General features: G+C 40.7%; 2 protein-coding genes and 1 pseudogene across 2 annotated transcripts; all 3 read right to left on the reverse strand.

Annotated features, from left to right (window-relative positions):
* Positions 1 to 4,709: 4,709 nt before the first annotated feature.
* Positions 4,710 to 14,108, reverse strand: LOC145492184 (uncharacterized). Its single transcript, XM_081471525.1, has 7 exons — positions 13,987 to 14,108; positions 13,533 to 13,779; positions 12,427 to 12,761; positions 11,835 to 11,921; positions 10,744 to 10,966; positions 10,436 to 10,653; positions 4,710 to 6,358 (listed from the first exon to the last, which is right to left on the reverse strand). Exons 1-7 carry the CDS (start codon positions 14,017 to 14,019, stop codon positions 6,188 to 6,190), a joined length of 1,314 nt encoding a protein of 437 aa, XP_081327651.1. The 5' UTR covers positions 14,020 to 14,108; the 3' UTR covers positions 4,710 to 6,187.
* Positions 7,952 to 9,976, reverse strand: LOC145493120 (uncharacterized; annotated as a pseudogene).
* A 561-nt stretch (positions 14,109 to 14,669) lies between the features above and the next one.
* On the reverse strand, positions 14,670 to 16,266 carry LOC145493575 (uncharacterized). Its single transcript, XM_081473070.1, has 3 exons — positions 16,200 to 16,266; positions 15,148 to 15,399; positions 14,670 to 15,001 (listed from the first exon to the last, which is right to left on the reverse strand). Exons 1-3 carry the CDS (start codon positions 16,264 to 16,266, stop codon positions 14,670 to 14,672), a joined length of 651 nt encoding a protein of 216 aa, XP_081329196.1.
* Between the last annotated feature and the right edge of the window lie 3,816 nt (positions 16,267 to 20,082).

Here is a 20,082-nt window from a genome sequence, read left to right on the forward strand (position 1 = left end):
TTTTGTCAAAAAATGTGGACTTGAGTCCTCTATCCACTTGCCAAGTTTGATAATGGTATGTCAAGTTTATTTGAAGTTATGCTAAAATGAGCGCTCAAAGGGGTTTTTATCCCCAGTGTGAAATTGAATAACAGTTCGTTTTCTTTGAGCCGACAACAAAAGTTGTTAATGTCTTCATTGAGGTTTCTTTGGATCGTGACGATGTCATTTGGATGAGCTCGAGGTATAAATTACAGAGTCATCTGCCTAAGTAATTATTTTGAAAATTGCAGCGGTTTATGGACATTGTCAAAATGGACTATGAACAGAACAGGCCCCAGGATACTCTCCTGTGGTAGGCCTGAAAAAACTGGTTGAGCTTCTGGTAATACACCTTTATATTGGACAGCCTGTGTTCTACCAAAAAGATACCAAGGAGATTCGGCTAGTGAATCTGCGTGGTGCTTACTTCCACTTTCTGTTAAAGAGGCACTGCTCGCTTGTTTTTCATGTTCTTTTACGGAGACACTGATTTCCTATTTTGTTCTTGTTGCATGACAACAACCTTGTCTTTCGATTCAGTATCGAGATCCAAGATGGCGTCCACGGAGGCTACAATGAACCGCCGTTCACGTTTGCATTTACATGTTAATTGGTTCTTACTTATGATCATTTAGGGTACCGACTCAAATAGATTCCATGTTACCGTGTTGCCGGCCGTGCGTCTGTTCAGTAATTGATCATGATCAGAGAAGACGTCAAACTGTGTTAAGAACATCAGTGACACACTCACCTAACGGCTCGTGTGCAACGTTTTTGTTCTTGGCACATTTTGACGTAATCTGTGATCAATTAATGATGAGACGCACGGCAACATGGAATCTATTTGTTAAGCTTGTTTCCTTCCTGGCTCTCGCGTGATTCCCCCCCCCCCACCCAAAAAAAAGGCTTAATAAAAGGGGACAGATTAATTTTTGCGAGAAGATAACCCCCCCCTTCGAGAAGACTGATTAATGAGAATAGAGAGCAGTAATAGGTGATCAGTAAGTGAGTTCAGTTGTAAGTAATCAAGATCTGATCTGATATTTTAAATTAACGAAAAATACGTGAAAAACACGCTTGGACTAGAGAGGGAGGGACAAAGCCTGCACCTAAAGAAGAAGCTACAGGTCCTCTAGGGGATTTTTAAGAAAGGATTAAAAGCAAGCAGAAGAGGGGAAATCAGCTTGTACACCTCTCAAGTATCCCGAGACTCGAAATGCGACTAGGTTACATCGCTAAACACGCGAGAATGCGCGAGGAGCGAAGAAAAGGTTATTAAAGAGGATATCCAACCCACGCTCTGTCCATATTGAGAGATGTTCACGCGTCAAATACACGCGTGGTCGCGCGAGACATAACTAAACACCTGCAGGTTTTTTAAAAAAGGATTAAGTCCCCCAGAGTATTCGTGGAAAGATAAACACAATAAAAATTCAAGAAAGGGCAGAAAAAAACTTTCTATTGTAAATTAACGAAAAGTACGTTCTAAAACTGGCTGGGAATGCGAAACCCAAAAACAGAGAAAATTAGCTCGTACACTTCTCAAAGATCCGAAGCCGAAAACACGAATGGGTCACACCAATGACCGCGGCAGGTTGCGCTATGAGAGGGGAAATAGTGACGGGCGAGTTACTCTATCGCACGGTCTGTCCAAATCGAGAAATGGACACGCGTGAAAAACACGCGTGGATTTGCGGGTGAGGGTCAAAACCTCCACCTTTAAAAAAAGCTACAAGCCCTCTAGGGGATTTTTAAGAAACGACTAAAAGCAAAGGTCATAAGGAAGGCAGAAACATAACTTCCCGCTTAAATATTCATGAAATACGGCTTAAACTTGTTTGGGAAGCAAATTCGGAGAAGAAGGGAAATCAGTTGGTACACCTCTCAAATATACCAAGACATAAAGTGCGACTGGGTGACATCGCTAAACGCGCAAGGATGCACGAGGAGAGGAGGAGGGGTGATTGGGGGGGATTTCCAACCCACGCTCTCTCTATATCGAGAGATGTTCACGCGTCAAATACAAGCGTGGACGCGCCAGACATGGCTAAAAACCTGCAGCTTTTAAAAAGAGGTTTAAGTCCTCCAGAGTATTCGTGGACAGATAAAAACAATAAAAATTCAAGGAAGGGCAGAAAAAAACTTCCTATTGCAAATTAACGACAAGTGTGCTCCAAACATGGCTGGGAATGCGAAATCCAAAGACATTTAAAATTAGCTCATACACGTCTCAAAGATCCGAAGCCGAAAACACGAATGGGTCACATCCATGACCGCGCGAGGATATGGTGGGAGAGGGTAATATTTGATGGAAGAGTTACCCTAAAGCACGGTCTGTCCAAATCGAGAAATTGTCACGCGTGAAACACACGCGTGGAGGTACGAGGGAGGGTCAGATCCTGCACCTTCTAACAAACCTACAAGCCCTCTAGAGGATTTTCAAGAAACGAGTAAAAGCAAAAGGTTTTGAGGAGGGCAGAAAAAAAAACTTACCGCTTAAATGATCATAAAGTACGGCCTAAACTGGTTTGGGAAGCGAATGCCAAGAAGAGGGGAATTCAGCTTGTACACCTCTCAAATATCCCGAGACACAAAATACGACTGGGTCACATCACTAAACGCGCGAGGGTGCGCGAGGAGAGGAGGAAAGATGATTGGGGAAGATTTCCAACCTATGCTCTGTCCATATCGAGAGATGCTCAGGCGCCAGATACTCGCGTGGACGCGCAAGACGTGCCTAAAAATCTGCAGGTTTAAAAAAAAAGCTTTAAGTCCTCCGTAGTATTCGTGGACAGAGAAAAACAACAAAAATTCAAGAAAGGGTACATAAATAAACGTCCTATTCTAAATTAACGAAACATACGCTCTAAACATGTCTGGGAATGCGAAATAAGCTCTTACACGTCTCAAAGATCCGAGACCCAAAACACGGTCACATCAATGACTGCGCGAGGATGCGCTAAGAGGGGGAAAAAAGTGATGGGCGGGTTACTCCAACGCACGGTCTGTCCAAATCAAGAGATGGTCACGCGTGAAACACACGCGAGGACTTGGGAGGGGAGGTCAAAACCTGCACCTTCAGAAAAAGCTACAAGCCCCATCTAGGGGGTTGTTAAAGCGGTACTATGATCAAATTTTTACCCCTTGATTTTTTAGATGTATCACAAAGAGTTCCATGAAAGAATAAAAACGCCGTTTACTGTTTTCAAATATCTGCATTAGTTCCGAAGATATCTAAGTTTAAAAAATGTGTAAAATATGCAAATGAGATGACTGATGACGTCATACACTCAACCCAATATTATATTAAGTATATAAATAGAGCTATCTCGGTCAATTTACAGCAGAATCCGTTGAAACGTGGTGGGCTATTAGTTCTACGGGAAACACACCTACGGTTATAAAAAATTCTGTTCCTATGGCAACTCACTCTTTTCCAGTCCCCACCGACTTGATTTCAATATGTTAGTGATTTTCAGCTTGAAAAACATTAAACGAGGCCACGAGTTCGAGCAAGCATGTTTATATGCCTGCTGGATCGTGCATATGAGACACCATTAGCAAATATAAAAATAGATCGCCAAAGGTGGCCAGATAAGCCTTTAATATTGGGGAGGTCTGGAACCCAGTATGTTGCCATGGTGACAAAACTGTTAAGCTCGTATTGTGGAGCACATTTAGTAGAGTCTTACTGCAAAGAGTCAAACATTTCTGATTTAAATTGGCTGAGATATCTTTCTTCATCATATTTGATCAAAATTTGGTTGGGTGTATAACGTCATCATTTGGCCAATTTGCATATTTTAAAAACAGGAATATCTCAGCAACGAAAAGAGACATTTGAAAATAGTAAACAGCATTTTTCTTCTCATAAAGACTACTTGTTTTATGTTTTGAAATGGCTTAGATAGGAGAGATGCGATTTTCGTCATGGTACCACTTTAAGAAACGACTTAAAGTAAAAGGTCATAAAGGGGACAGAAAAAGAACTTCCTGCTTAAATGATCATGAAATACGGCTTAAACTTGAACTTGTTTGGGAAGCGAATTCCGAGAAGAGGGGAAATCAGCTCGTACACCTCTCAAATACCCCGAGACACGAAATGCAACTGGCTTACATCGCTAAACGCGCGAGGATGCGCGAGGAGAGGAGTAAAGGTGATCGGGGAAGATTTCCAACCCACGCTCTGTCCATATCGAGAAATGTTCACGCGTCAAATACACGCGTGGACGTGTGAGACCGCTAAAAGGCTGCAGGTTTGAAAAAATGTTTAAGAATGAATTTTTCTACTTAGCAAACATAGCACGGCAGAAGTCGAAAAATCGATTTTTCTCTCTTTTTGCCCACAAAAAACGCTTAGGTAGATATGAAATGTGATATAGTTTTTTGGAGCTCAAAGCGCTTTAAATTCAAGAAAATCGAGGAAAACGATTGTCGCCTCGACGGTCGCCAAAATTGCCGATTGCAAAGGCTTAAAATTAGTAACCTGAACTTAATTTGCGTTCTTGTGCAAAGGAAAACCAAACTTATCGATAATTTTTCTTCAAAGACAAAGTATTCAGCTATCCAAAACAGGTTAGAACTTGACTTGAGCGCCATTTTAGTGTAAAGACGCAATTTTTAAAAGAATCCCTTTCAGTTACTAGGTCCGATTCCTAATTTACGAATAAAATTCAGAGATATTTTTCAACATATGCCATAACTCCAAATTCCTTGAAACTTCGCCTTTGGAACACTTTAACGTTGTTGTAAAACTTGTATTAAAATCAGCTTGGGTTATTCTTCGAGTGCTTTTTGAGGCCCGGCTTAAAAACCCCGATTTTAGCTAAAACGTCACGAAAAGTAAAAACTCATTTTCATATGATAGGATGTGCACCAAGACGCGCTTTGAAAAAGAGGCTTAAGGTAAATCAAAAATGTCCTATTGCAGAAGTATGATGCCAGCGGGCAACTATAAGAGACAGTCAAATTAGGTGCTTTACTACTTTTTATTTTTCATCTTAAAGAAAACAAAGTGCAACACAGTTCCCTTTCCATGTAGTTTAAATTACTCAGCAGGAGGTACACTTGATTGTAAGAACTCATAGGAGATAATCCCCGTGACGTCATTCTTGGCTAGCTTATATTTATTAGTATTGGTTTTGGCGGGTGAGAAAAAAAGGTAAGTTATTTAATCCCCTGTGTAGGCCCTTTTTATCGAGGTAATCTTGAAATTATTTTAACACATGGTCTCCACTTCTCCTACGGCTAATTTTACCCCGCTCGTGGCGTAGATGTTTTCAACATCTAGTCCTGTTTGTCCCATTGTCCAATGAGGGAGGGGGTATAGGGCGTGCACAATGGCCTTCCATCTCTGTCGGTCTTGAGCCGCTCTCTTTGCCTCCCACCAACTCAGGTTGGCATCCTTTAGATGTTTTCATAGAGATGAAATACGTGCACAGCCACTTGGGCTATCTACGTAAGACAAATTCCCGTAACGAGATTGGCTATCTCTCGGCTATCCTGGGATTCCTAAAGCCGGAAGTGATCTTTAAGAGGTATTACCTTAGGTGTAAGGTCAGTATGGGGGATTAACTCACTTACTCTTCACGCTCTCTTGGTTTTGGTTGCCAAAGTGTTGGTGGTTTGCTGTTGATTCAGTTGGAGGAGTAACCCTTAGTCCAAAGACAGTTATTAGGCGATTATTGGAGCAAAGCTTAGCAAGTGTAAGAGAAAACTTCACTTAATTCACTTCGAAGATCTGAATAATCGGACGATCTGCAGCCTTCCGCGGACTTACAAATTTGCTAATTTCAAAGGGAATATTTAGAGTTACCGCCTATTAGGAAAGAGACTAGATACCTCAAACAATTACATAAAAACCTGGACAACTCAACAAGTCTGGCTGACCTAAAGCTTATTTGCTATTCGTTTAAAGCAAAAACAAACTCCTTACCAGTGACGTCACACAACGAAACCCAGTTTTAGCGCGAAAGTTTTTTTTTCATCAGAAGCTGTATAACATTTGCTTATTGTCTAACTGAAAAAAAAAAAATGTTGAGGGTATTCTGTGATGGATACTTTCATAAGGAACACTTTGAGACAGGAGACGAATATTCTGTTGCATTTTGCCTTATATCAATTTTCTTTTAATCACGTAGATTGTTTTTAAATAATAAAGCAATTCCTAGAACCATTTGGGTTTGTGTTTAAGAGATAGAAGTTTTTTCGATATCAGAACCTTGGACTTGCTTGGACTGTCACTGTTGGTACATTTCCCGTCATTTGGTCCCTTGGGATAGCCACCAGACCAGTAGAAATAGGAAACCCACACATTCATCCTGGTAAACATCGTTCGCTGTAGTACAATAGAAAAACAACAAAATAAATGATAAATAAATAAATAATTGCATTGCAATATTTAGAGAGGAAGCCACATCAGCCCCAAGTTGGTTTTATGCGGGTCCCTAGTCTATCCTGGTTGAATTGAAATTTGGAAATGTTGGCTTTTCAGAAGGGACGTAAACCGCAGTACCCGCACAATTCAACCCACATATGATACCGGGCCGAAATCGAACCCGGTACACACTGGTGGGAGGCAAGCGCTCTTAAAAGATTAACTATGGGTGAAAAGATTAACTATGAGTTTTCTGCCTTGTTCAAGACGTTTCCGGTGTTCATATTTCCAAACCTTTTTCCATTTATAATGGTAATTGAACTGAGTGGAGAGCAATTTGTATAGGTAATCATACGGTTTCGAGTTTAATTTGGAATTAATTTGCACGAGTGAGCTTTTTGAAAAATTTATTCCAAATTGAACGAGAGAAACCGTATGATTACTTATTAATAATATAAACATGAAAAAATTCGCGTGGAGGAAGTGCCGTGAGATCTTTCTTGAAGCCATTTTTTTCTCATTCGAGAAAACTTTTTTCAAAGTTTTTACGTGGTATCATTGGCTTAGAAAATTTCCTATTGTCTTTCAGCCAATCATAATCCAGAATTAACGATGTGTAATTTGCACATGTGTTACACTTTTTGCACTTGTGTTACACTTGAACTGCACTGCTCTTAGCAAATCGGAATCGAGTAATTTTTCATGTATATTATTAGGTCTGAAATCATACGCGTGATTTCAAAATCGCACGAGCGCGCAGCGCGAGTTCGATTTGAAATCCAAAATTGCACGACCCGAAGTTCAATTGCCACTTTATTACATCCATTTTGAAATCGTACAATTTAATAGCCTAAATACAAGAACTACAAGATTTTGTCAGTACCAATATTTATTGAGCCAGTAGCCGGTTTGTCAAAAAGCGGAACCGGAAACGCGTTTACATCTCGTCTCATTTTGAAAACATGAAGACTTACATGTCAACGTCATGTGTCAAAAACTCATTCGAGCGTAAAGCCTGGTTCTCATATAATAAATAATAATAATAAATAAATATTTATATAGCACCTATCCATGCCTGCTCTAGGTGCTGTACAATTCGCCAAAATGAGCTGTACTAATCTTAATAATTAAAAACGTGCATTTAAGAAAGTAATAAAAAGTAAAAATCGCTAAGAATAATAAGTTTTCTTAAAAAGATGAGTTTTGAGTTTAGATTTAAAAGAACTTAGATTGTCACATGAGCGGATAGAAACAGGTAGACTGTTCCAGAGTTCAGGAGCGGAAACAACAAAAGCTCGAGAACCATACGTCGCCGCCATACCTGGGACATATGTGAACGGCATATGTGAACATTTATCGCCGAATCATAATCTATCCCAGGCATTGAACGCCGGCTTGCCTGCGAAGTTGAGCTGAATTCAACTTCGTAGGCGAACCGGCGGTTGTCGGCGGTTGTCGGCGATAAAAATATTTTATGTGAACATCATCTGCGGACGCAACGTACTCCAGTAAGACGATCGGATCCATATTTACAAGTAAAACATTTGAAAATTGCGCAATTCGATTTGCATTTCGAGTAAATTTGAGTATGTCGGCGATCCATCGCAGATGAGCCGGGGACCCACTGGGACAGATCGCCGAACGTTGTTAGTTGCAACCGGCGACTGCGTCGCAGGTAGGTCGGCAGGATATGAGAACCAGGCTTAACGAAGGAAAAACACGTTCCATCTCAAGCGGTTAAGATTCGCACAAGTCATCAGCAAAACAAAACAGTCCACTTGAAAGTTCAATCTTCGTCGTCCAACTCAATGATGTAAGCCTTTCGTTTCTTCTGTGGTCTTGACTTCTCGTTGACGTCTTTGGAGCAGAAATTGAACGTGCAACCCGTGCAATTCGGCGATGGAACGGGGATGCCAGAAGAAGTGAAAGCAGCCATGCTGTACTGGAACTGCGAAGGAAAGCTTGGCCGTAGAAATCCCGAGCTGGCTGAAAACCAGGATTGAAGCCCATCATTGCCTGATGCACATGTAGTTGGCCTTGTTATTGGACGTGATGAATAGGAGCCAGTGGTGCTCGTTGGCGTTAGCCTGCAAGCGCTTGATTTGAGGCTTCATTTGCACTGGTTTGGTTGGAGACTTCGTTTGGACTTTTTTCGTTTTGCACTTCTTTATATCCACTGATAATATGAGACAGTTCTTTTCTTTGGTTCTTGTTTATTTCATCGTAGTCGTTTAAGGAAGATTCACGTGCATGGCCTGTTATTTGGTATATGACATTGCGCGGTTGACCAGAATTCTTCAGTTTTGACACCAAATTTTGTTTTCCTCATGCTGTGGTTCGTCAACTTCTTATTTGTCTTGAGACAGGAGGCCATGGATTTCATGATATTGCCGATGGTATTTTGTCCTATTCGAATTTTGGTGTAGGGGCCCTGTGTCGCTTAGACAACCAAAGCTAGAAGGGCCGCACTGGATCAGTTTTTCCGCCGTCGGTGCTATACATAACCTGAGGTGTAGTTCTTCGCCTGATTGACAGACCACCTTCGCGGAACTCAACGACTTCAGTGCCATCGTCTTGCTGTCTTATCACAAGGTCCTCCACATACACGTCGTAGTGTTCCTGGCGACCTCGTAAGCCAGGCTGTTCAGTCAAGTTTTAAAAGTTCACGTTGGTCAGTACTTTTCCATTGAAATCGCCCAACTGACCTTTTTCCCACAGGACAGATTCCTCGTCTGGTGTTAGTGGCTGTGCTTTGTTTGGTCTCTTACCCTTTCCTTGCTGGCGCAGAGCAAGTGCCTTCGCGTTGAGGACTTGTTAGTTATGGAACTCTCTCGATCGCACGATACTCAGTGGATAGTTTTTGTCCTTTAGATGACGTTCAATTGCACTTTGCATGATTTTCAGCGATTCTGGCTCGTAATCATCTCCGTCCCCTTTTTTCACTTCGGCGTAGAACTTTGTCAGGACCATGTCTAGTTCTTCCGGCGGTATTGTTTCGATGCTGACATTTTCAAGATGGCGGGACTTTGCCCAGCTTTGGAACACATTCATCCACTGTTTTGTAGAGCGGGACGTATTTTTATTCACTGCAACAGACTTCAGCTCTTGTATTTCATCGCTTGACACTATAGGAAACCTCGAGACGTCTACTTCATCAGTTACCTCTGGAGTTGTTGTTGTGTTTTCTATTTTCCAGGACTCGGGATCACACGGAGCTTCTTCAGTTGATGGGAAAGAAATATCGCCAAAATTATCGTCGCAAACTATACTGAAAGTTGGAAACGACTCTCGGAAAAATTGATTTTCAGTCTGGAGGAGCTGGTCATCATCATTTGGATACTGTAAGTAATTAAATTCATCCATTCTTCAAACTTAGCGAAGTTTTGGCAATGGCAACAAAAGTTGCCAAATTTGCCAAACAATGGCTTCTTTGTCTTTCATTTTCCTGCAATGTGATTGGTTAATTTAAAAAAGCCTTCAAATCTGATTGGTTGGTTTGTTTTACTGTCCCATTCTTATTGGCTGAGAAAAAGATGCGATTCCGAGCAAAAAATAGTGCGATTCGTAAATAAATCGTACCGCTGAGAGCCAATCACATTGCAAGGATAACCAGTGATTTCAAAATGGATTTAATAACTATTTCTATGGTCTCCGTTGTTGATATAATTGCGATGTTGTGTGTATAAGTGTTACGATTAATCATGTCTTCATATCTTTATCCGAAGTTGAAAATACGTAAACTTTCATATATTCGCTTGTATTCTTCACCATATTCGGGTAAATTATTATATTACGAACTCACAACATGACCAGCTCCCAGTTAGCTTGATAGCTCAGTTGGTACAGCACTGCACTGGTATCGCAGAGGTCACGGGTTTGCCTCCTATTCAAGCCTGAATCTTTTTTTCAGGCTTTAATTTCGAAACTGCTTAAGTTGTGTGTATAACTGCAATGATCAATATGTCTTCATGGGGTATATTTATGTTAACAACGGCTATATCACTTGTAAACTCTGCTTTTGGCCATAACGACTCTTACTTGAAAGTCCTTGCAATTTTTATCTGTCACAACATCACTACTGCCTGTGCAATCCAGTGTATCGTCAATTGGAATGGAGAGCTCGTACGTTCCAAACAAACTCTTGCACGCTTCTGCTCCAAGCTGGAGTTCTCCCTCGCACTTAAAATCGCTGAGGTAGTGACAGCACATCGATTTTAAGCGATGGTCGTTTTTGTCCATACAGTAAATAGGATTCCCTGGAAATAGAACCGGTCCCTAAGTTGAGTATTACTGTGATATATTGAGGGAAGAATGGTCTTTAAATAGCACCTTTTTAAAATACTTACTCTCGCCTTGTTTCTTCCTCTCATTGCATTTCTCTGTGTCCGTTATTTCGAAACGGTTGAAATGAAACGTTCGCTCTGACACCAATTTCTGTCTGAACTCCTTGGTTTTCCCATATCCGTCTCTAAAGTACGAAGCGCTCAGATGTCGTAATCTCAAGTATACCTTGGCTGGAATATTTTCATATTGGGATGGATCGCCATCGCTGTACAGTTCCACGTACATCTATAACATATACATTGTAATGCTGGTGTCGTTAGTCTTTTAATATATTTCCTGCTGAGAAGCCTTGATGAAATAAGCCATTCCCGAGTTACGTTGTGCCTCCTGTCAAAACTAGTCTTCGTGCGAAAGCATTCATATGAAAATGTGTTACACCTGCAGGTTCATTTTCATGCAAATCAAACTCGTTTTCATTTGAAAGGTTCTGCACGAAGACTCGTTTTGAAACAGAGGCACAAGATAACTCGGAATTACAAAGTGATACATCATTAAGGCCTTATATACTGTGTTTATACAAAGTATGACAAGTAACAAAACTGGCACGTTGATACACGTTCATACAAAAAGCATGAAAAATTTCATGTTGTGGTTCAGTAATGATCGTGAAACTACGATGGATCTCGTCTTTTCACACCATTGTTTTGCAGAGGAGGGCTACGAAATATGTTAAAATCGTGAAGCCTTCTTTTTGCCGATGTCGGTGAATATTTTCAAATTCCTTACAGAGTTTAAACATCAGCAAAGTTACTCTTTTGCATTGAATTAGGGAACAATTGCGATAACACGAAAGAACTTTCAGGATCTGCTAAAGAATTTCTATAGGACCACTGGAGATAGAACACCAGGTCTAATGTACAGTAGAAGCCTGACGTCGAGGCTATTAGGTATTTTCGGATGAGTCTGTTGTGTACAATGTTTTGGTCAAACCAATGTCTGACACATAACCTTAACTTCGTCAAAATAAGGACGCGCGATCACGAGAGTTAAGAAAGACGGCAGCGAGAAATTTATCTCACTTTGTGTATAGACATACTGGAAAAAAAGAATTTTGATTTACACTATAGCCACGCGACGGTATTTACTTTGGTACCTTCAAAAGACGCATGTTATACATAGAACCGCTTTCTGGCATTTTTAAAGTGAATCTTGTCTGACCGTTGTAAAGCTCATCAAACAGCTGAAATGGAAGAAAGAAAAATAAAATGAGCCTTTTGTAGCAATCGGTCACGTGGTACAAAATCCACCATACTGGAAAAATAGCAGGGTACTGGGACATCCAAAAGAAAGCGCCTTCGACCAATTAAACTTGAGTTTTGTTTTCCTTGGACGTCCCACACTCTCGTCTTTAGTGCTACTTGTCACTCTTGGCGTGCGAAGCCTTCCCACGAGAAAAATGTGGCTCTGGAGACAGACCTCGAAAGATTTTAACTAATGTAAATTCAATAAGTTAACGCAATCTCTTAACGGGAAGTAATACTCAATTAACAATTCTCTCCCTAAGCCAATTTTTAAACTTCTTGAAGGTAATTTGACAGGTGAAACTTCCTCGCCTCTTGCACTAAGTGACAGTTTTCTCTAAGCAAATCTAGTTTTTCACACATAACGATGAAAATTTGACTCCTAGAGCCCTACAATAGAACATATAGATTGTAAAATCGATGGAATGTAACGTAGCTTCCTACCGTCCCGTCCTTGGAACTATCGAAAGACCATTTATGAATATCAGTTTCAACTCGGTAGCTAGTGTAGCAATTCTGCGCGGAAGATTCCAATTCATCGATTTTGGCTATGGCTTTCTGCAGCTCAGTAACTCCTTGAAGCTTCCCAGCTGTGTCTGTCGCGCTGCTCGCAAGTCTCTGGTATTCAGCAATTTTTTCTTCTACATCCCACAGCGACTGGAACTCGAAACTTTTGTAGTAACTGTACAGTTTCTTAGCAAAGCGTGTCTCCATTTGCCGGTAGGTCTGCAGGAGGTCGTCGAGAAAATTCTGCTGTATGTTTTCAGCAATTGGCGCGTCTACGAGAAGAAAAAAGGAGGGCAAACGAATTCGCTCAGGTGTCGCTTTTGCGTGCCGTGTTTACGCTTGCTGCTGTGGCTTTTAAGGTTGGCACACACGAGGGAACTAGTCTCTGCGACTAGTCCCCTGAAGAGTTTACACGGGGGGACATTTTTGAATCCGCAACTATTTCTTTCCGGATACGGATTGCGTCCACACGCATCCGGCGAATTCGCCAGCGAATCCGGATATTTTTTAATCCGCTCTCCAGGGTGGAAAAAAATGAACCCGCAACGAATCCGATAACGTGTGGACGGTGAATCCGGATATTTTCGAATCCGATGATGTCGCAAAATAGTGTCCAGTCTCTTACCGAACAATAAACCAATATGGTGGCAAAACGTGCCTAGTTTCTCTAGAGTGAATCCGGATACCATCGGATGCGTGTGGACAGGCGAATTCGATTTGAATACGCTACGTGTGGACGGGGAAATTTTTGAATCTAGAAAGAAAAAGTTGCGGATTCAAAAATATCCAGATAGGTGTGGACAGGGCCTAAGTAATTGGACCTCGTGTCGAACAATTCAGGGAGTCATGCACCGCTCGCCATTTCAAATGGGCCTCTCACTGCGCGCTTGTCCTACTTTGAAATTACTCACCTAATTATTTACTCCCGAATTGTACTTCGCTCGGTCCAATTACCCTCACTTATCAATTCAACAGGGTGCCTTTCGTATTTTACCTAGCGAAATCATGCTTTTGTTTTACCAGAACACACTTATGATCCTTACTTGGGGAGTTGCCAAGGTTTTCAATTGCAGTCGCTGTGTCTTCCAAATTATCGATATCAAAGTTTAATGTACCCATGTCGTTGTCTAGAGTCATTATTTTGGCAATCAGATCAATCCTTGCAGCACCAGCAATGAAAAAGTTTTCAATCAGTTCCTCCAACTTTGCCTTGTCTCGAGGAAGTGCCCTCTCCTCCAGCAGGCAAACGAGGTCCGCTGCAAGTCCCTCTTTGTTCATTTCCAAGTCCGCCTATCATGGTTAATTGATGGATAAAAATGAATATTAAAACCGAAACTATGTTTATGTCCTACAAAAGTTCATAACTAACAAACGGCTTTTCAGAAGTTCTTTACTAACGTCATTTTTACTCGTAGTTGACACAGAAACCTTTAACGCAATGTTTACACTATTTAAAACTTTTCTTTAGTCATTTACATCTTGCAGGTTTCAACTTACCTTCATTATTTCTGGAACAGATGCTACGTCCATTTTCTCAAAATCCAGATCATTAGGGTTGTCGAGAGGGGAGTATTCTTTGCCAAATTTCAGCCATTTGTTGACTTTATCTTTGACTTCTGTTAAGGTGCCGGTATAACACTTTGATGAAAAATGACCAGCCACATCTAAAGCATTGTCTATGACTTCAAATGGATCTTTTCCTGCAATACCCTTAACGAATCCAGTCAACCCTTTAAGCACTGCGATTAGGTCGGCCGTGTTAAACTGTGCTTTTTCGTATGTATCAGGCAGCACTCTGGTTATTTGAGACAGAAAGTTTTTCATGCGTCCTTCTAAATTGGTGACACTCTATAAGATAAAGTTACACAAAGTAAAGTTTTTTAAATGTTGTTACTGGAAACGTTCTCTAAAATTCAGGTTTACCAGGTTTATTATACGAATGCCGAGAAAATTACTTCATTGTGATTGGCTGAGAGCAGGCCAATTGATCTTTATTGTTCGAAATTTCCTCATTCTTATTCTTTCGTAATCGGATGAAAGCTCGAGCAATTAGAACACTAATCATGATATTTGAAAATTCTAAAGGCCTGTCCTATGGCTCGTGTTCCCACAGCAGTTCTTTTTTTCCCCCAAACTTCTAGTCGTGTTTCTATAACTCGATAAAACACCGCATGTGTTTTCTATTTCTTAAATGAGAGCAGGAAACTTACTGATTTATAAAGCTCCTTCTCTTTAATGGAAACCTCTTTGGCCGCTGCGAGTCTTGCTTTCTGCGCACGTACTTGAACAGTGGCTGTGTCTGGCAGTGCCTTAAATATCTCTCTTAAATTATCTTGCTCATTCATTGTATCTTTAATATCATTGTAAGCTCCTTGGAAGTACATGGCGACATCTCTAACAGATTCCACCTCCTTCTTAAAGGCTGAACTTTTCTTTAGGGGTGCAAACAGTTTAATGTTTCCAAATCTGTCAATTCCATCTTTGTTTAGAAAGCCGAGTCTTCTTTGTGCAACTGGAATGAAAAAAGGAAAAATGAAGCTTTTCTTTGTGAAATGTATTGTTCTTTATGTACCCCTATATGTGTATGTGCATTGATACTGTTAAATGTACGTTTGCGAAAACATTTTCAGATTACAATAGACCAGTTTTAAAACTAACCTTCTCTAATAGAGGAGGCATCGTCTCTTTCCTCCGTGACGAGGTAAATGAACTTCAAAATTTTTTCTCCCATCTCGATATCGTTAGCCCATATAAGATCTTCGGCACGCCTCTTCATTAACTTCAGTAAAACCAGTGGATATTTCTGTTTTGCGCTGGTAGTTAGTTCGAATTTCTGAATGTAGGCGCTTGTCACTTCACCGTCTGAGCCAGGACTGTCTGGGGCTGTAATGTCAACATAATTTATATAGACTGAGATTCATAAGTAACGTAGAGGTTCCAAAAAGAAAAAATCAAATGTTGTTGTTTATGGTGGATATTGGGCTTAGCTACACCTAGCTAGCATGCCACTTTAACTAAAAGAAAGAAATCTTTCAAATAAACATAACAGGCTCACAGACCAGTTAGCTATATACAAGCATGACCGAAGAGCGAAACTAGGGTCTACCGAGAAACAACTCCAACTTAGTGGTCAGAGTGGAACTTGAACCCGCAACCTCCACATTTCAAGTCCCGCACCTTAACCACTCAGCCACGCTGCCTCCCGATAAAAAAGGGTGCTGTGGTTTGTGGTATTTGCTAGGTATTTGCATTTAAAGGGCCACTGTAAGGGTGACTGCACTGCCTTTTTGGTCAACACAGTGCTAACTCAGTACCTTCAAAAATACACGAAGTGTGCCTGCTGAAGTTTGGAATAATTTAGATGAAAGCATTTTTGAAACACCTGTTGGTTGAAACTGTTTATAAAATATTTCTACATTAGTGAGTTTTTAATCTCGCGTGGTAATTTCTATCAGTTAGCTGTCGCAACGGAATTGTAAAACGTTTGAAATTCCAACTTTTAATTAGCGTTTCCATTGTACTTTTTAAACGTATTTTGTACTGTGTGGGTGTCGGCAAGGCTGTGTTTGATCTTAGTAAGTTTTGGCGTTCAAGCACCCAATATTGAAGCGAAGGGCAGAAATTAGTTGTCTGGTTCCTTTATACAAATATAATTTGCAAAATTGGCCAGTTTCATTCTTATATTTTTAAGTGTTTTATATTTACAGTACAACGAGAAGTTGAGTTTGTTGCTATTTCTGTTATTGTAGAAGGCTGCAGACCAGCTCTCAAGGTCATATTGGTACAATTTTTCCAGTACAATACTCAGCTTTTCCCGTCAGTTCCAATTGTCCCGGGTTCCCCATTGGCTGCTGCAGGTGTGAATCTGTTTTTTATACAGTTATAGTTGTAGACCGGTGGGAGGCAGCTCATGAAACATGGCCTAAGTACTTTACATTGGATTCCCGTTCCGCCTTGGCTTCCACGACCACCTGAAAAGCGCTCCAGACAAAAACTGACTTTAGCAGATAGAATAGACCTTCTATTGCACCCAGTGCTGTAATGATACATTTATACATAAATGTGTTAATCAAAAAGATAACGATAGAAGATAAAATATTTAACGCTTTGGAAACAAAATATCTTATTTTACTCTTTACGTATACAATAGCCAGTGAAGGACCCCAGGTATTTTATCTTTGCCTCATGTGCAAGTATTCGGTCGCAATTTGATTGGTCAAGCTACTGTCAGCTTTTAGAACCATGATACGCAAAAAGAATATGTCAGCTGTGTTAGAGGCTTAGCTGTATACGAAATATATTGTAAATAATTTAGTATCGTAGATAGTTTTAAGAAAAATGCTGTAAGTTATGAATGTTCAATTTTTTAATTTTTAATTTTAAAATAATTGTTAATAGTATGGTTTTGTACCGAACTGCAAGGTGGCTCCGTAAATATCCACAAGCTTTATCTTACGGAAACATAGGTGAAAAATTGTTTTAGTATATACCAAACCAGTGAAATATCCCGTCGTACACTTACAGTCTTATTTGAAAACGAAAGAGAAAAATCCTTTTGAAATTTATAGAAGCACTTAGAGTGCGCCACAGAGAAAAGCACATGAGAAATCACAAGCTATATTGCAATTAATTTCCTAGTTGTTGAACTGCTCGTTTTCATGTATTTGCTTGACGTGGATTCATTTTCGTCCTTGCCGCTACCATTGCACGCAAAATTTACGTTAGAGATGGAAATTTCATTTGTGCACGCGCCGCTGGAAACCAAGCTTTGACCGAGATGACTCACACAATCGCAAATTTCAAAGAACGAAGCAGTTTTAAAATTCTGAGATTTACAAACTGTTCAATTATTGAAGAAAGTAGCAGTGGAATTTTAATTTGAGAAACAACGACGCCTGAATTAAGTTTGATATTAAGGTTTGAGCATTGCTTTTACAATCCGGGTGGAGGGACGTATTGACACTCAAGATGCAATGAAATGTCATCCAGATAATTGTAAGGTTAATAACGAAAACATTGATCGACGTTAACGTTTGCATATCAGTTTCGTGGTTGGTAAGCTCGTTTTTTTGGAGAAGAAGAAAAGTTTGTTAGGTTAAATTTTTCTCAAAAGAGCCTCAATTGTCAGCGCAGACTTTCGTAATTCTTATATTGATCTCTATGCACCTCATGTAACATACGTCTAAACCAGGGATAAATATTGGTGGACATAAAAAAAAAAAAAAAAAAAAAAAACCAACAACAACACATATTTCTGCACGGTCATTCCACCAATGGAAAACAAAATTGAGGCTCGTGCAAGCGTATGATTCGAATCCACGACCTTCGGGTTGCTTTTTCATCGATCTAACACATGGCAGCCAGTTTCTCGAAGGCTGGATAACGTTATCCACCTGGTAAATCGCTATCCAGGGGATAACCACGCTATCCGCTGGATAACGATTTATCTGGTTGACAGCGTTATCCACCTTTCGAGCAACCTGGACCTGATCTGCAGAGAACTCAGCAAATCGAACTTTATTGTTCTAACACGCAACTGTTCTGGTTGATACTACTTGGTGTCTTACCCTCTCCTCCCTTGCCATTAATAGCTGCTGAGGCTCCTTTTCCTGCGCATGTTTTCAGAGCCACTTTTCCGCGTACTCGTTTGTTGACGTAAAGGGTAAGGTGTCCAGCGTTACCACCATTTCCTTGTGCAAACACAGACAAATATTACTTTTACACTGTTTCAACTGATAACTGTATGTTAGCGTTCGATTCCCTGATAGTTCTAAGCTCTGGTTTGGTAATACGGTGAGTGATAGCACCTTGCTGAGAATTTACAAATATACACGTTTACGTGAACAAAATCCTGTCCCCTCCTTATAATGACTACAGGCGGGCTCTACCTGACAGAAGTACATTTGTAGGCTGGAGGTATTTAAAGGTTATAGGGATTGGAAAACCGTATTTTTTTAAAATTTATAATGGGTCTTCATTCAGTTGAAAAGATAAGCAAAGTCACTCCATTATCAGCTAAAAGTAAAACAACTACGGTAGAACCTCCACTTACGGCCACTTCTCTACAGCGGCCACCTCTCTTTAGCTTCAAAGGCCACTTTTTTGGGTCCCGGCGGATAGCCCATGCGTTCATTCTTATTTTATCCTCTCTACAACGGCCACCTCTCCACAATTGCAACGGCCACTAAATTCAAAACAACCTCTCGCCAACCGCCAGTTAATCAACGATTGACGAACGGTATCTACAAAACCCCATTTTCTAGTGTAAAAGGTCGGGAAATTCTACCCTTGCCTCACGTCCTCGGTGTCTGTTTCTGCTTTAATAATATATTTGGATTGTTCTACGTATTTACATGCTGCAATAAGCCTATTTAGAGATGAAAACCTTGGACCCCCCACCCCCCAAAAAGACCACAGAAAACAAGGTGTCCTATTACACCGCTGCCTCCCCACAACGAGCACTTTCCTTTGTCCCCAATGTGGCCGTTGTGGAGAGGTTTGACTGTACAACAAAATTAAAAACAGTGTTGACTTAACCATTTTTATGGTTTACCATACCTGATCTTCCAGCATAGCCGCCATTTTGACCTGGCCTTCCTTTTATACCCGGTTTCCCAGGATAGTTTGTGCACTTCAGGAATTTCCCGTTGGCGCCATACCGTATGCCATTCCAACAGTGTTTTTCCGTCTTAGGTTGTTCCTATTTAAAAATAAAGAAGATACCAAATATGCAACGAGTATCACTGATGGGGAGGCCTTATTACTCATCATAAAACACGTTTGGGTGAAAACTGCAGAACAAGTTTATTATGTGTTCAATGCGCCTTAGGTGGGAATGAAAGAAATTACAACCGGCTACGAGGATGAAAGCCAAATCTTGATAGCCATTGTTCTGCTCGTTAAAATTTTTGTTTGGTGACGTTCTCGTGGCCGTTGCCGTTAGGCTTTGGTAGATTGTGCTAGCATAATTTTTAGCATAATTTAGAAAAACGAGCATAATTTAAAGCTTTTATTTCAGTTTAGCACTGCTAGCATAATCCGAGCTTTTATGCCTTGAAAACAAAAAAAAAACCCATCATAGTTCTAGAATAATTCAGTTTGTACTTTACTTCTGTATTGTTATTGGAAAATATCGAGGTCTGGAAGACTCTAGCTAGGTCACCCCGTACATATCTGAGAGGCTGAGACTCTCCTCAGGCCACCACGCTTATGGCTCGGCGGCTCGGCCCCTCAGGCCTTAGATCAAAGATGGCGTCGTCCTCGAGTACATCCACTGATTCCACTCCCAGCACTTCCAGCACCCCCAGTGCCGTACCGAGAGCTTCAATCTCTAGAGAACGTGTTCCTAAAAGTAATACTGGAAAGTACAAGGAAAGAGGTAACTCAGATCCAAAGAACATGAGGCTTCGTGATCGAATCGAAGGAAACTGAGGGCTTTGCCTGGATGGCGTCTAAAACAAGTATATAAAAGTAACTTTCTGACCCGGATTCAGAACCCAGAAATGGTTGATTTGGATATCATTTGGCTTTTCGAGGTGCGCACATGCGTATTTGCCATGCTGAAGACTGTAAGACTGGAAGGTGGACTGTCTG

This window comes from Orbicella franksi, chromosome 7 (assembly GCF_964199315.1).
Source record: "Orbicella franksi chromosome 7, jaOrbFran1.1, whole genome shotgun sequence".
NCBI lineage: Eukaryota > Metazoa > Cnidaria > Anthozoa > Scleractinia > Merulinidae > Orbicella > Orbicella franksi.

What these genes read in the sequence shown, in the direction of transcription:
- LOC145492184 (XM_081471525.1), bottom strand. Translation starts at nt 14,019, where the DNA reads ATGGACGTAGCATCTGTTCCAGAAATAATGAAG. An exon ending in CTGTTCCAGAAATAATGAAG is followed by an intron (nt 13,780 to 13,986) that starts GTAAGTTGAAAC and finishes TAACCATGATAG; the next exon opens with GCGGACTTGGAAATGAACAA. An exon ending in AAAATTGCAAGGACTTTCAA is followed by an intron (nt 6,359 to 10,435) that starts GTAAGAGTCGTT and finishes ATTGTACTACAG; the next exon opens with CGAACGATGTTTACCAGGAT.
- LOC145493575 (XM_081473070.1), bottom strand. Translation starts at nt 16,266, where the DNA reads ATGACCTTGAGAGCTGGTCTGCAGCCTTCTACAATAACAGAAATAGCA. An exon ending in AACAAACTCAACTTCTCGTT is followed by an intron (nt 15,400 to 16,199) that starts GTACTGTAAATA and finishes TATGAATCTCAG; the next exon opens with TCTATATAAATTATGTTGAC. An exon ending in TGCCTCCTCTATTAGAGAAG is followed by an intron (nt 15,002 to 15,147) that starts GTTAGTTTTAAA and finishes TTTTCATTCCAG; the next exon opens with TTGCACAAAGAAGACTCGGC.